The 16551-nt window shown below is 45.6% G+C and overlaps 1 protein-coding gene across 1 annotated transcript in view; it reads left to right on the top strand.

Annotated features, from left to right (window-relative positions):
* The first annotated feature begins 5326 nt into the window (after positions 1-5326).
* Positions 5327-16551, top strand: part of SPINT1 (serine peptidase inhibitor, Kunitz type 1) — a 27909-nt gene continuing 16684 nt past the window's right edge. The window contains exons 1-2 of the mRNA XM_024201751.3: positions 5327-5715; positions 5904-6382. Coding sequence (XP_024057519.2) covers positions 5947-6382 — 436 coding nt within the window. The 5' untranslated portion in view covers positions 5327-5715; positions 5904-5946. The remainder of the gene's footprint in view (positions 5716-5903; positions 6383-16551) is intronic.

Below are 16551 nucleotides of genomic sequence, written 5' to 3'. Positions count from 1 at the left end.
GTTAGGGAATCCCATTGCAGCAAAGCCATCCACTATGACCTGCACGTTTCCCAGAGTCACTACCTTTGGTAGCAGCAGCTCAGTGATTGCTTTGGCTACTTGCATCACAGCAGCCCCCACAGTAGATTTGCCCAATCCAAATTGATTCCCGACTGACCAGTAGCAGTCTGGCGTTGCAAGCTTCCACAGGGATATCGCCACTCGCTTGTGAACTGTGAGGGCTGCTCTCATCTTGGTATTCTGGCGCTTCAGGGCAGGGGAAAGCAAGTCACAAAGTTCCATGAAAGTGCCCTTACGCAAGCGAAAGTTTCACAGACACTGGGAATCGTGCCACACCTGCAACACTATGCGGTCCCACCAGTCTGTGCTTGTTTCCCGGGCCCAGAATCGGCGTTCCACGGCATGAACCTGCCCCATTAACAGCATGATCTCCAAAGCGCCGGGGCCCGTGGTTTGATAGAATTCCATGTCCATGTCCTCATCACTCTCGTCGCCGTGCTGCCGTAGCCTACTCCTCGTCGCCTGGTTTTGCAGGTTCTGTTTCAACATAAACTGCACGATAACGCGCGAGGTGTTTACGATGTTCATGACTGCTGTCTTGAGCTGAGCGGGCTCCATGCTTGCCGCGGTATGGCGTCTGCACTGTTCACCCAGAAAAAAGGCGCAAAACGGTTGTCTGCCGTTGCTTTCCCGGAGGGAGGGAGAGGATGGACCCAGAGCCACCCGCGACAGTTTTTGGCCCCATCAGGCATTGGGATCTCAACCTAGAATTCCAATGGGCAGAGGAGACTGCAGGAACTATGGGATAGCTACCCACAGTGCAACGCTCCGGAAATAGACACTAGCCCCGGTACATGGACGCACATTGCCGAATTAATGTGCTTAGTGTGGCCGCATACATTCAACTTTATATAATCTGTTGCCAAAAACCGGTTTCTGTAAAATCGGAATAATCCCGTAGTGTAGACATATCCTAAGAGAGGTGAGGGTCAGGGGAGCCAGCAGCCTGAGAGCCGGTGCCCTTGCTGGACTGCTGAGGGGAAATACAGGTGCAGTTGCCCTGAACTGTGACAGTAACTTTGTCTGAACTGGCCTGGCCTTGCCTTTAAGTACCTGGAACCCACTGGCTGGTTTTCAGGTCCAAATGTTGGTTTTGTCAGAGCTATGTTATTTCTAAGGAATCAACAGACTAAGGGAATCCTCTGCCTGCAGCCTATGTGATACTGGGTGGAGTTTGTTATCCTGGGACAGCCAAAGGTAAATCCCAAACTCTACTCATCCAGAATGGATTCTGCTGCTGCCTGCCTGGGAGAGCTGTTGTCGTAAAACCTACCTAGTAGATCAGGCTGTTGCTCATTATTATTCAAATAATAATGAAATACAAATTCTTTCCTTATTGTACGGGAGCTGAGCTGGGTGGGGCAGAAAAAGGAAGAGGTTATCCCCATTTGTAGACTAACTGCTAAAAGCTTTAACTCTCACTGAAATTTGGAAGAATTCTTGAAAGCCTGGAAAATATTCAGCAAAGAGGCACTTTTCACTCTTAGTGCATCATTGGTTTTATTTGAAAGATCCCATGTTATAACTCCTGAATTATAAGATCAGCTCTCTTCAACTCCTTTAAATTCTTCAATCCAGTGCCAAAGAAAAATATTCCGAGATCAAAAAGAGAGAGTTACATCAGAACAGGATCTGAACTTTCAATAGAAGAGATTCACGCTGTTTCTAGGGAAGATTCTTTCTACCTAGGGATGGAAACATAATTATTTCTCTCAGGTCTGGAGATGTGTACATTTCAATTTTCTCTCTCTCCCTCCCTCCCTCTTCTGCTGACCCAGCGTGGATTCATTCTTGGCTACAGACTGTACTTGCTGCTCAGATCTCCGCCGTCCATGGCAAAGGAGTTAGGTTAAAGGACTTTTCTTTTGTAGACACAATTCAGCACTATCGTCAACTGTGAGCATTCCAAATCATGAGCTTGGCTTACAAATCATGAGTTTTTTTTAAATTGGGTTATTATTTGCCTTCTGGTTTTGAGCCTTTAGGGCTCACTCAGTTCACATATTCAAGCTTTTATCTGCAATCATAAGGACTATAAACTTACTCTCCTCTCTCTTTTATAAATGAAAGCTGAGATTCTCACATGATCACTTGCTTCCAGGAACCGGAAGCCTGATAAGAAAAACAAACAAACACAAGTCGCACAAGACTCACAGTAAGATGGCACAAGTTGGTAATAGCAGATCACAGGTACAGTATCTGCCCTCTCCACAGTGACAATCATTGGGAGCTGAAGCACAAAAAGATCCCAGGGATTGTGTGGAGTAACTGCAGTGTGTAAGGTTGTGGGTACAGCAGCAGAGGCCAAAGGTCATCCTCCATTTTGGAAGGAGGGGCAGTCAGCACTAGGCTGTGTTTAGAGTTATGTAATATTTCCATAAATATAACATGTGTTAATTACAAGTGCTCTGTGTTTTCATAAAGAGAACGGTGATTTTTAATAAAGGCTCTGGAGGCGATCCTGGCCATTACAGGCCAGTAAGCCTAACTTTAGTACCAGGCAAATTGGTTGAAACTATAGTAAAGAATAGAATTATCAGACACATAGATGAACATGATATGTTGGGGAAGAGACAACATGGCTTTCATAAAGGGAAATCATGCCTCACCAATCTATTAGAATTCTTGGAAGGAGTCAATATGTGGACAAGGGTGCTCCAGTAGATACAGTGTCCTTTGACAAGGTCCCACACCAACAGCTCTTAAGCAAACTAAGCAGTCATGGGATAAGAGGGAAGGTCCTCTCATCGATAAGTAACTGATAAGAAACAAAGGGTAGGAATAAATGGTCAGTTTTCACAATGGAGAGAGGCATATAGCAGGGTTCCCCAAGGAGCTGTACTGGGGCCTGTGCTGTTCAACATATTCATAAATGATCTAGAAAAGGGGGTGAACAATGAGGTGGCAAAATTTGCATATGATACAAAATTACTCAAGATAGTTAAGTCCAAAGCTGACTGCAGAGAGTTACAAAGGGATCTCACTATAGTGGATGAGTGGGCAACAAAATGGCAGATGAAATTCAATATTGATAGAGGCAAAGTAATGCGTATTGGAAAACATAATCCCAACTATAGATACTAAATGATGGGGTCTAAATTAGCTGTTATCAGTTAAGAAAGATCTTGGAGTCATCACGGATAGTTCCCTGAAAACATCTGCTCAATTTGCAGCAGCAGCCAAAAAAGCGAACAGAATATTAGGAACGATTAGGAAAAGGATAGACAATAAGACAGAAAATAACATCATGACATTATATAAATCCATGGTACACCCACATACTTTGTATACTGTGTACAGTTTTGGTCACTCCATCTCAAAAAAAGATGTATTAGAATTGGAAAAAGTACAGTTTGGGGAAAAATAATTAGGGGTATGGAACAGCTTGAGGGGAGATTAAAAAGACTGGGACTGTTTAGCTTAGAAAAGAGATGACTAAGGGGGAATATGATAGATGTCTATAAAACCATGAATGGTGTGGAAAAAGTGAATAGGGAAGTGTTATTTACCCTTCACATAACACGAGAACTAGGGGTCACCCAAAGAAATTAATAGGCAACAGGATTAAAACAAATAGAAGGAAGTACTTCTTCACACAACACACAGTCAACCTGTGTAACTCGTTGCCAGGGAATGTTGTGAAGGCCAAAAGTATAACTGGGTTCAAAAAAGAATTAGATAACTTCATGGAGGATAGGTCCATCAGTGACTGTTAGCCAAGATGGTCAGGGACGCAACCCCAAGCTCTGGGTGTCCCTAAACCTCCAGCTGCCAGAAGCAGGGACTGGATGACAGGGGATGGATCACTTGATAGCTGCCCTGTTCTGTTCATTCCCTCTGAACCATCTGGATTTAGCCACTGTCAGAAGATAGGATACTGAGCTCGATGGCCCATTGGTCTGACTCAGTATGGCCATACTTATGCTCTTATGAACAACGCAGGGATAAGGTCAGAGGACTAACAGCAGGTGAGGGGTTTTAGGCATGTTCTACAGGACACAATGGTGCCCAGCCTGTAATACACTGTACAGAGACTCCAGTTACCAGCCTGTAGGAAGAGGAAGAATTAAGCCTGGATCCACAAACACAAGCAGAAGTACAGGAAATATATCAAATAATATCTGTCAAGCTGCAGTATGCAGTTCTCACACCCCTAAGGTTCCAGCACAAAGAGGAAACAGACACTACAGATGTATCTGAGACTGAGCTATACTGTATTTTAAAGGATAGCAGTGAATACATACCTGACAACACCTGAAAGCTATTAGAGACATTTGGGGAAAAGAACTGATGCACACCTTTTAACTCCATTGAAATACACCTGGTGGGAGGAACAGAGAGAAACTGGTCAATATTTTGCTTATAAAATAGGAACTGACCAAAATAATAATAATTATTATTAATAATATTCTAATGGCTAACTAATTGCTGACACTGTACAACAGTGGTTCTTAACCAGGAGTACACGTACCCCTGGAAATATACAGAGGTCTTCCAGGGGATACCTCAACTCATCTAGATATTTGCCTAGTTTTACAACAGGTTACATAAAAAGCACTAGCAAAGTCAGTACAAAATAAAATTTTATACAGACAATGACTTGTCTATATACTATAAACTGAAATGTAAGTAAAATATTTATATTTCAATTGATTTATTTTATAGTTATATGGTAAAATTGAGGGAGTAAGCATTTTTTCAGTAATGTGCTGTGACACTTGTATTTTTATGTCTGATTTTGTAAGCAAGTAGTTTTTAATTAAGGTGAAACTTGGGGGTACACAAGACAAATCAGACTCTCGAAAGGGGTACAGTAGTCTGGAAAGGTTGAGAACCACTGCTGTACAACATACACATAAAGACAGTTGAGTTTATAATCTAATAGAGACTTCTAGCAGGCATGGGAATAACACACACACACCCAAATGATAATTATGGTCCCTGGGGAGGGAAACAGAACTGCATCACTACTGCCTTCTCCCCCATCTCAAGGTGGTCTACCCCTGTAGGGATCAGGAGGAGAGTAGTGCAGGCTCCTTGGAAGTTTCCTCACCATGCATGTCTCTCACTGGGAGTGTGCAGTCTGTTACTTTTTGCTCAACAGATCCCTCCTCCTTTGAAGAATTGAAAGAATCTTAGCAGCCTCTTCTCTCCCCTTCTCCTCCCTCTTGTCTGGTTAGTCACGTATAGAGGGGAGTGACTTGATTTTTTTCCCCTCTCAAGGAGTTGGGTTTCCACTTCCTGCCCCCGGATCTCCTCCTTTGTCTCTTCCTGCCTGTCTACTCCTGAAGGGCACACCTAAGGTGCAGGCAGAGAAGGGGTTAAAGGTGGATGTGCTCAGAGGAAAGGGAAACACCCTACACTGCTAGGCTCTGAGTCAGTTTCACCTGAAACTCTACAGGTGGTGGAGAGAAAACCAGAGAACAGGCACACGGAGTAGCTACTAGAGCGGGGGAAAGGGAAGTGGGACCCATGCAGTAGGAAGGGGGGGGAAGTCAGACAAAGCTGGAGGAACCTGGGCTGGAGGACCCTATCTCGGCTACTAAGCAGGCAAAGGACTGGGCTATACTCAACAAAGAAGAACCCGGAGGCGTCACACCTGCACCTGGAACCTAGTGTCGGAGCAGAACATCCGGGTCCGCCGCGCTTGGAAAGGTCGGTTTTATATTCATGATGCTTCGTTAATAAGTTAAATGGGGCCACAAGGAACGGAAAACCGGGGGAGGGGGCTGAAATACGACCCCTCTCCTCCTAGTGTGTCTTAAAGAGCCAGCCAGAGAAATGGTTACTTTGTCAGTCTTTTAACTTGTCTTCTCTCACCTCCGCTCTTCCCGCCCCACCAGGAAGATCGGAGCTTGGAGACGGAGAGAAAAGACCCGAGTTAAGATGGCCAGCGGCAGAGCCCTGCTCCAGGCTGGCCTCCTGATCCAGCTGCTGATGGCTGCTGTTCTGGGTCAGGAGGGAGGAGAGGAGGGAGCGTCCTTTGGCGAAACCTGCCTGGCCCATTTCACTGCAGGGATGCCTGAGTTCGTGCTGGACACTGATGCCTCGGTGCAGAATGGGGCCACCTTCCTGCCCTCCCCCCCGGTTCATCGGGGCAAGGAGTGCGTGCGGGCTTGCTGTAAGGAGCCTTCTTGCAACCTGGCCCTGGTGGAGCAGAAGCCACACGAGGGGGAAGACCGCATCGAAGCCTGCTTCCTCCTGAACTGCCTCTACGAGCAAGCTTTTGTCTGCAAGTTTGCCAGGAAGGTGGGCTTTCTCAACTACGTCAAGAGGGACGTGTACGATGCCTACGTGAAAGTGCGGGACCAAGGACATGGTGGTGAGCAGACACAATAAGCCTGTGATTGAACTCACGGCTGGGTGTGTTCATTTCAATCCGCCTGGGTCCCTCTCTCCCCCTTTCCATTGTAAACGAGGTGGCTGCGTTGTCAAATAGTTGGAGTAAGGGTCTGAGAGTTAAGGCTCTGCCGCTCGTTCTCTCCGCAACGTCAGTCGGATGTCTTAAAAACTCTGTGCCTCAGTTTACCCAGGAGGGGAGATGGGGTAATACAGTACTTCTCTGGAGGGGCTTAATAATTAACTGAGTGCCAAAAATGGTCTTGGTGTTGTACAAAAATAGAGTAAGATGTGGTCCTTCCCACAAGGAATTTAGAATAGAAACTTGAAATCACATTAAATCTAAATATTGTAATGTTTTTAGCCGTGGTTCACTAATACCTGAATTGTGAAGGGGCTGGAGGCAGTGAGGGGGTTCTCAGGTATGGAATCCATTTCCCCTCTTGGTGTGCCAAGGTCTGGATCCGCTTAGGTGGCAAGGCCTTTGGTTTGCTAGGCTTTTGGCTTTTTGTGGGCAGGAATGAATTAGTATTTGGATGGGTTGGATGTGAGAACTTGAGTTTATTGAATGGGTTTCAGGGAGTCTTTTATTTGGATTTTTGGATCATAACTGTTTAAGTGAAAACTTTTTATAAAGGTTGCATCTGTGTGTAGGACACTGGATGGGAAGCACTTTCAGAAAGTAAAATCACCTGTAGTTGACCTCTTGTAAAGCATTTTGAAGTCTCCAGCTGAAAGGTACTGTAGACATGCAAAGTATTAAGATATATAGCTATGGGTCTGGCACCAACTTTTCTCCTCTTCACCCCCGAAATGTCTTGCAGTACTGGAGCCTGTTTTGTAGTTGGATCAGGTCTCTGGTCACTACTGGCTTTTTGAATCTATGTGGTTTGGACCCAACAAGTTGGTAGTTACAAGAGGCTGTTCTGAGATGATTTGAATATGCTGATCTTCTTTTTCTCTCCTCCCAAAACAGCTGTGGGATGGCGGGGGTGGTTCTATTAAGAGTACCAGCTACTAAGGACACCAGTGTGGCAGGTGTATGGGCAGAGTCATAGGCTCTCCTGGGTGAGATGAGAGGTCTCTGATGCCATGATTTCTATGGGAAGTTGCAAGAATACCAAAAAGACCCCATGTGTTGGAAACATAAGTTCAAGAGCCGGGAAATGTGGAATTGATTAGTTCTGTTATTTATAGAAGACAACACAAAGGAGGAAGTTCAAGAGGGTGTAGCTACCCAAACAACTCCTAGTAATCCTCCCATGCCGAGCCTTGAATGTTACTGCCTCTCACCGCTTCTCTCACACCACTGCTGGGATGTGTATCTCCTCTCATTGTAATATGTCTCTTGTTCATCTCTGCTGGATCTCTCCTATGCCTTGATTGTAGGCTGAGGTCCTCCTTCTCAAAAACAAAGATGAGTTAAACCCGTTACTCTGTAATCAATATCCTACAAACCAAGGTGTGGGGCACAGACATTAATCTTAACTAACTTTTAAATGTTATGTTCTATCCTCTTTCCCTCTGCACTTAAGTCTCGGTTCAACAAATTTATCCCAAAATAAGCAATGCCAGAAGCCTCACTCTATGGTAGTTCAGAAATCACAGAACAATGCATTCTGGGATCTCTCCACTGCTACAGGAAGTACTAAGGAGACTAATCAGAGGAGAGAAAATCATTGAAAGGTTCTGTTGGGAATGCCACCCAAAACCTGCTCAATAGGGCGTTCAGCTCCTCTCTCATGCTGGATTTACACCACATGGATGTTGAAAAGACTCATTCCATCCAACATCCCCTGTCTTCATTTCCTTCTTGTATGATACTTGTGACAGCATACCATAGCACAGAAACCAGGAAGTTTGCAATTCCTATTTTCTCAGCATCCTAGTGAGACAACTTTGTTAAACTACAATGCTGATGACACTCTTGGATGGAAAGCATGTTTTCCTCCTCTTAAACAAGTTTTTAACTTGCAGCAAAACCTTTGTAGTTTATCTTATGTGAAACAGAAGGGTTGCTGAGAAGAGACACAGGATGATTACTGACAAACATTCCAAGCCTGAGAAAAGGGGTGAAAAATAAAGGATGACCAATCAAACTATATTAGATTGTCCCTAGTTTACAGTAGGATTGTTTGGACATTCTAGAACTTTTGGTTCAGAGCCAAAAAGTATTCCACAGTATGATGACATAACTAGGTCAGCGGAAGAGGAATTCAGCATAGAATAAAGGGCTTGTTTTAGCAGGAGAGGTGAGTGCATCACTTCCGCTGTATGGGAGAGAGGAGCAAGTTTGCAAGGGTGTATTTCCAGGACAGCAGATTGCCTCTAGGCAATGACTGCACCTTGCTGGTGCTGAAAAGGAAATTAGTCATTTTTACTTTAAGACTTTTTGGGGAAGCTATCATAGTATTACTACTTATAATACTATTAGGGTGTCTGGTTTTCGATAGGAACCCCTGGTTGAAAAGAGACCCTGCTGGCTCCAGTCAGCACCACTGACCGGGCTGTTAAAAGTCCAATTGGCGGCACAGCGGGGCTAAGGCAGGCTCCCTGGCTCCGTGCAGCTCCTGGAAGCGTATGGCATGTCCTGCTCCTAGGTGCAGGGATAATCAGGGAAGCTCTGCGCACTGCACCCCCCATCCCTCAGTGCTGGCACCGCAGCTCCCATTGGCTGGCCAATGGGAGCTGTGGGGGTGGCGCTTACGGGCACGGGAAGCGCACAGAGCAGCCTAGGGGCCACAGGGACGTGCCAGCTGCTTCCGGGAGCTGCACGGAGCCAGGGCAGGCAGGGAGCCTGCCTTAGCCCACCTGTGCCACCGACTCGGAGCTGCTGGAGGTAAGTGTCGCCCTTCTGGAGACCGTGCCCTGATCTCCCTCCCGCACCCCAATCCCCTGCCCCAGGTTGGAACCCCGTCCCGCACTCTTAACTCCCTTCCAGAGCCCTCACCCCTCTTGCATCTCGACCCCCTGCCCCAGCCCTGAGCCCTCTCCCACACCCCAACCCCCTGCCCCAGCCCTGAGCCCCCTCCCGCACCTTAACTCCCTCCCAGAGCCTGCACCCCAGCCCAGAGCCCCCTCCTGGAGTCTGCACTCCTCCCGCACCCAACCCTCTGCCCCAGCCCTGAGTCTGCTCCTGCCCTCTGAACCCCTTGGCACCAGCCCAGAGCACCCTCCTGCACCCCAAACTCCTTATCGCTGGCCCCACCCCAGAGCCTGCACCCCCAGCCAGAGCCCTCACCCCCTGCCCCAGCCCAGTGAAACTGAGTGAGGGTTAGGGAGAGCAAGCAACGGTGGGAGGGGGAATGGAGTGAGTGGGGACGGGGCCACAGAGAAGCGGTGGGGGTGTTCAGTTTTGTGCTATTAGAAAGTTGGCAACCCTAAATAATACTGACATTCCCGGTTTAGTCTTGCAGTAGAGACTAGACAGACCATACAGTCTTCACAAGTTGTACTACAGTTATCAAGCTAAAGCTCCAGGATCCAGCACTGCTTGAGACTACACACTATTGCAAACCCCCAAACATTGAAAAATCATGAGTCAGGCCCTAATAAAATCAGGAGACTGATGTAAAAATCGTGAGATTTAAAAAACATATTTGGGGGTCTCTTTTTCTTCTGGATTCTGAGCCTTTACTAAGCATTTGGGTTATGTTTTTCTAGTCCCCTCGCAATAATGAAGGTGAGAAACTTTTCAAAATGAAAGCTGTGTTTCTCCTGCCAACTTGTGATTCCAGCTGCTGGGGCTTTTAGAAAAAACACCAAAATCATGAAACTCAGGATAAAATGGCAAGCATTGGTAACACTGAGTCTAAAATACAACTTTGGGGTCTCATCTAAGAGTGTTTTCACTGTGCTAGGGGGATGCTCTGATTTAAGTAGGTCCCCTATCAAGGCAACAATCATCATCTGCTCCCTCTGACACACAGGCTAACTGCTCTCCTGAGTCTCTGGTCATAGTATTATCCTTGAAGGCATAGCATGTGTTCCTCTGCCATTTCAAGCACAAACTTTGTTCTAAGGTTTCTCTCTGGCTCTTGAGGCCGGGCTCACCGTGAGTTTTACTAGCAATAATAGCATGCAAAGTTTAAGTAACCACTACATAGGTTTATTCTGGATCTAGGCAAACCAGTTTGGGAGTGGAAAATAACTTCCCTGAACCTTTGCCCATTTCTAGAACTGAATCTTTTGTTAATATTGTGAAATACTTGGTTACACTTGATTTGCTTCCAGTTTGTGGCTCATGACTGTTAACCTGCAGGACTCTGGAAATGCTTGTTCTCACCAAATTTCCAACCCAGATTTGCAGATTCAAGGTTCATCTATGTATCCAAACTGTAGGCTACTTCTCTGAGCTGACACCCAGCCCAGATGCTCTGGACTAGCTTCCATTTTGTAATAAATACAGCACAGTTATGCCTATCTAACAGGGCCTTCTCTCCTACCTCTAGCGAATAACCCTATGTGAGATACATCATGCTGCCCTAATGGAGTCTGCTGGCTTCTACAAGCCAGACTGCTCATTAAGCCTGTTGCCTAAGGCATTTTTGTTTTTTCAGCTGAAAGAGCCTCTGCATCAGGTGGGTCGGCTGCTCTATAATTAAAGGTGCAGTACACAGATTGACCTCTCTGCACACTTGCATAGTCACTATTGACTGACCATGCTGGGAGCAGTGAATCTGACTGAGGTCCTGCGTGTTTTAAGACTCAAACCACACTAGCAAATTGATTCCAAATTAATGAAACCAGCAAAAACAAAGATCAGCAGAAGAACCTTCCCCTGGGAATCCTCTCTAAGCTTCAAGGAAATAATGTTTGCCTCTCACAAACCCTGAGCGGTGTGGCAAGCAGCTTTATTCTAAAGCAGTGACCCTTGAGAAACACTTCAACAAGGCGGAAGCACTGAGAGTCCTGTTGGGTTGCCTCTATGGTTATAATGAGATTGGCTTGAACTGCAGTGAGCACCCTTTTAAAAACTCTTATGGAAAAATCCTTAATAGGTTCTCATTCGGTAATAACTTTTCTTCAAAAAGCAACAGGGATGAAGTGGGCATTCACCCACGAAAGCTTATGCTCCAATACTTCTGTTAGTCTTAAAGGTGCCACAGGACCCTCTGTTGCTTTTTACAGATTCAGACTAACACGGCTACCCCTCTGAAACTTTTCTTCAGAACTTTTAAACCAACCTTTATAATGCTTCTATAGTGGGGATTGTTCTCTATTAAATTATGTGCTTTTTATAATAACTCTGTTTCATCTCTGATATGGTCAATAGGCGGGATTCCTAAGAAATTGCTTCCGAACAAGGAAATATTGCATTTTCTCTCTCTCCTACCCAGTTTGATTTGTATTCCCCCACCTCCTTCAGAAACATTTTTTTTCCTTAGAGAAATTCAGCTCCCTTCTACCTGGCAACCTCAATGTTTCCATTCATGACATTGGCGTGTTACTATGAAGAGAGAATTACTGTGTTAATGGGGGAGGCTGAATAAACACTCTCAGGAAATTATTTGCTTCTGAGTACCTTCCTTGGGGAAGTGATGAAAGAGCAGTGTACTTTGTATGGGGATTGTTTGTTTAGCAGTGGTACACAACTTCATTGTTGGTCCCTGCCTGGTTATATGTATAAAATAGGGTGACCAGATAGCAACTGTGAAAAAACGGGACGGGGGTGGGGGGGGTAATAGGCGCCTATATAAGAAAAAGTCCCAAAAAACGGGACTGTCCCTATAAAAACGGGACATCTGGTCACCCTAGTATAAAACTACCTTGCTAGTCTGTTTTTCAGCATGTTTGTTTGCGTGGCTTTTGACTCTTAAGATTTCTAGTGGGAAAACTTCCTAATTCTGATCAGTGCAGATTTCAAATCGTTTTCAGGTATCTCTTTAAATACTGCTTTATAATCTCTGTATTGCCAGTCTCACACTTTCAGAAATCATGAGACTGGCTTATTATTATTTTAATGAAAGCTTAGATTTTCACATAACTGCATGGCTCCATGAGGCTGGACCTTTTGGAAAAACATTAGATATCACGAGACTCATAAAATCATGAAAGTTGACAACATTTTAATCACCTTGTTTATGTACATTTTACTGAAACTTTCTATACTCAAAAGAGCACTAAAAATCCAGGCTGTTTTCCTTTTTAATGGAGACTTTTCGAAGATGTAAGTATCAAATTCTCTTAACTTTGTGGAGTTCTGTTTGCTGATGGGTTCACATAGGAAAATTACCTTCCAAAAGCCACTTCCTGTTGCTGAGGTTTGTCTCAGTCCAGGGAGCATTTGGTTGTAAAGATTAGCTGGAAAATGAATTTCACCCAGCTGCAGGTGAAGAATGTTACAGCTTGTACGAGTGCCAGTTAGAGCCGGTTCCTACTTGAATGACTTGGGTTGACATTAAGGGCTCTCTCTAAATAAATAAAAAACACCTGTTCTTTTTGTTGTTTTTCTTTCTGAAGATGTTGAGTAGTCACAAGTCCAGCTGAGGTCCATGGAGGAAGGAAGAGGATTCTCAGCACTCTGAAAACCAGACTCTGAATGTTTGGTAAAATTCCTTCTCTCCTTGTTAGAGACGTTGCTTGTGTGCAAGTGATTGGCCTCTTTTTTTTGTTTGTTTGTTTGTTTTTTTGTTTTTGTTTTTTGATGGTGATGGGGGGACTGAATCCTAGAGATGGAATCTAGAACTGAACTGACCTGTTAGTCAGGGTGACCCAAAGAGGAGAAAGTGCTGCCTCTCTACCCAGAATCCTGGGGGAGATGGATATAAGTGCTAAACTGATCAGCAGTGAAATATTTGGCATGTGAATGGCCTTCATTAAATTTCTTGGAAACCATGCTATCCCTGGCAAATGCAAAGCCCAAATGGCTGTGCAGGGAAAATGAATCCTTCTTCCTTGCCCTGCAAACAAACCAAACCCTGACAACTCATCACATAGCAGCTGGAGCCTCTTGTCTGTCCCTACTCAGGCCTTCGATCCACAGAGTGGCAGATCTCCCTGCAGTGCCTTTGCCATGCCAACATGACTCTCCTCCCAAGGGGGGATCTTCTCGTGCAGCCTTCTGCCTGCCCCAACCTCAGCCCATGAAATGGCCCCACAGCATTTCCACAGTGTTTAGGGCTTTTCAGTTCGTGTGGCGGGAGTTCGGTTCCTGGCCTGAATGCTACACTCTGGGTGTCTGGGCACTACACTGAGTGCCCTTAACCTGGCTGGTTTATAAGTAGCAGCACATGCTTTTCCGGAGGTCATTTAAGACTCTCATTAATTGTGGAAACATGTAGAAATGCCAGCTGAAAATACCTTGACTTGTTGCAAGTTCATAGCCCGTTGCCATGGATGTGGTCCTGTAGGCAATTAATTCATCTTTGACTACTAGCGGTAAATATGCCCAATGGCTTGTGATGGGATATTAGATGGGGTGAGATCTGAGTTACTACAGAGAATTCTTTCCTGGGTGTCTGGCTGGTGAGTCTTGCCCACATGCTCAGGGTTTAGCTGATCGCCATATTTGGGGTCAGGAAGGAATTTTCCTCCAGGGCAGATTGGAAGAAGCCCTGTTTTTTTTTTTTTTTGCCTTCCTCTGCAGCGTGGGGCAGGGGTCACTTGCTGGAAGATTCTCTGCACCTTGAAGTCTTTAAACCATGATTTGAGGACTTCAATGGCTCAGACACAGGTTTGATACAGGAGTGGGTGGGTGAGATTCTGTGGCCTGCATTGTGCAGGAGGTCAGACTAGATGATCATAATGGTCACTTCTGACCTTAAAGTCTATGATTCTATCCTAATGGTTACTGATAGGTGTGTCATGGTATCAACCAGACCTTTATGTTGACAGGGGAGGTGGTGGGAAATAGTCTTCAAAATAAGTGTGTCCAATTCATACGGTGCGCATGGGAGGGTTGGCAGTGACATGCCTCTTATTCAGTGGCTTTAAGTGCTGTGTGCGGGGTACGCGTTGCTGCTATTTTGTGTACAGCTTGCAAATGAAATGCCAGTTCTAATTGTACATGGGAACCTGTGCTGTTGAAGTGGCTGTGCACCTCCATGCACCATTATCTATTCCTTGACAGCCTTCATGTCTCTGGGGGAATGATAGTTGCTAGAATAAACTAAATGTTCAGTTGGAAAGACTCGGATCTTCTGGTATGGAGCTCAGTGTAAAGTTCTGTAGGTGGCTGTGTCTCCTGCCAGCACGGAAGGACTCTGGTGCACTCCCACAATATGAACATAAGAATGGCCATACTGGATCAGGCCAAAGATCCATCTAGCCCAGTATCTTGTCTTCCGACAGTGGCCAATGCCAGGTACCCCAGAGGGAATGAACAGAACAGGTAATCATAAAGTGATCCATCCCCTGTCACCCATTCCCAGCTTTTGACACCATCCCTGCCCAACCTGGCTAATAACTCAAAAATCTTTTTGCCTTATGATACAAATATATTAATCTCGGCTACCTTTTGTTCAGTCTAGCTGAGAGTCCAATATCTTTTACATATGACTTGTTAATGGGGAATCATCAACCAGTAGGGGTGTTTCTAGTGGTTCCCACAAGTACCAGTTCTCAGCCCAATACTATTTAATAACATACAATCAATTTGGAGGCACCTAGAGGATAATAGGATGCTAAATAATAACCAACATGGAATTGTCAAGAACAGATCATGCCAAACCAACCTAATTTCCATCTTTGGCAGGGCTACTGGCCTAGTGGATAGAGGAGAAGCAGTAGAATCATAGAACTGGAAGGGACCTCGAGAGGTCATCTAGTCCAGTCCCCTGCACTCAAGGCAGGACTAAATATTATCTAGACCATCTCTGACTGGTGTTTGTCCAACTTGCTCTTAAAAATCCCCAATGATGGAGATTCCACAATTTCCCTAGGCAATTTATTCCAATGCTTAACCACTCTGACAGTTAGGAAGTTTTTCCTAATGTCCAACCTAAACCGCCCTTGCTGCAATTTAATCCCATTTGCTTCTTGTCCTATCCTCAGAGGTTAAGAAGAACAATTTTTCTCCCTCCTCCTTGTAACAACCTTTTATGTACTTGAAAACTGTTATCATGTCTCCACTCAGTCTTCTCTTCTCCAGACTAAACAAACCCAATTTTTTCAATCTTCCCTCACAGGTCATATTTTCTAGACCTTTAATTATTTTTGTTGCTCTTCTCTGGATTTTCTCTGGTTTCTCCACATCCTTCCTGAAATGTGGCACCCAGAACTGGACACAATACAGTAGATGTGCTATATCTTGATTTTTTTTTTTTTAGGAAGGCTTTTGACGCAGTCCCACATGATGTTCTCATAAGCAAACTAGGGAAATGTAGTCTAGATGAAATTGCTACAACCTGGGTGTGGCACCTTGGTATCACCTGCCCTTAGCGTGAGGAAGCCTTGTCTGTGCCTGCTGTGGGTCAGCGCCCTACCTCCTTAGGCAAATACGAGCACTCCCCTCTAGGCCTCACAGGCTCTGCTGTCACTTGACAGGTTAGCGATTAGCACATTCAGTCCCTGGTCCAATGGACCCTCCCAGCATTCCCAGATTCACTGCTTCCAAAGACACAGTACACCCCAGCTTACCAGTTCCACCTCAGAGCACCGCTCTGCTGAACACACAGCACTTGGATATGTTTACAGTGAAATCAAGTATAACAAACCAAATATTGCTCACCCAAAATGCTTGCAGCACTTTACAGCCAGGCTGGCTATGTCCCTTCTTTCATGAGACAAGCATGCTGTCATCTTGCCTCCGTGGTCAGGTTGCCAGGTGTCTTGTTTTTGACCGGAAAGTCTGATCGAAAAGGGGACCTGACAGTACTACTGACCAGACATCAAAAGTCTGGTTACCTGAGTAACCGTCCGCAGTCGGCTTCTACTCTACCGTTGGGAGAGTGGGAAGAGCAGCTGCTGCTGGAACTGGAGGAGCTCTCAGGAACTGCCTGGCTCCAGCGGCAGGGCCGGTGCAACCACTAGGCGAACTTGGTGGCCACCTAGGGTGCCAAGTGATTGGGGGCACCAAAAAGGCGCGCTCAGGGGAGGTTGTGGAGTGGAGGTGAGCTGGGGCAGGGGAGCGCGGGGAGGGCTGCCTGCAGCAAGTAACGGGGGGAGGGGCGTGCAGGGGAACCGCTAGGGTTACCATATTTTGAGCCTCCA

This window comes from Terrapene carolina, unplaced genomic scaffold (genome assembly GCF_002925995.2).
Source record: "Terrapene carolina triunguis isolate 2854851 unplaced genomic scaffold, T_m_triunguis-2.0 Scaffold96, whole genome shotgun sequence".
Lineage (NCBI taxonomy): Eukaryota > Metazoa > Chordata > Testudines > Emydidae > Terrapene > Terrapene triunguis.
Note: the sequence above shows the minus strand (reverse complement) of the source record. Positions and strands in the feature narration are given on the sequence as shown.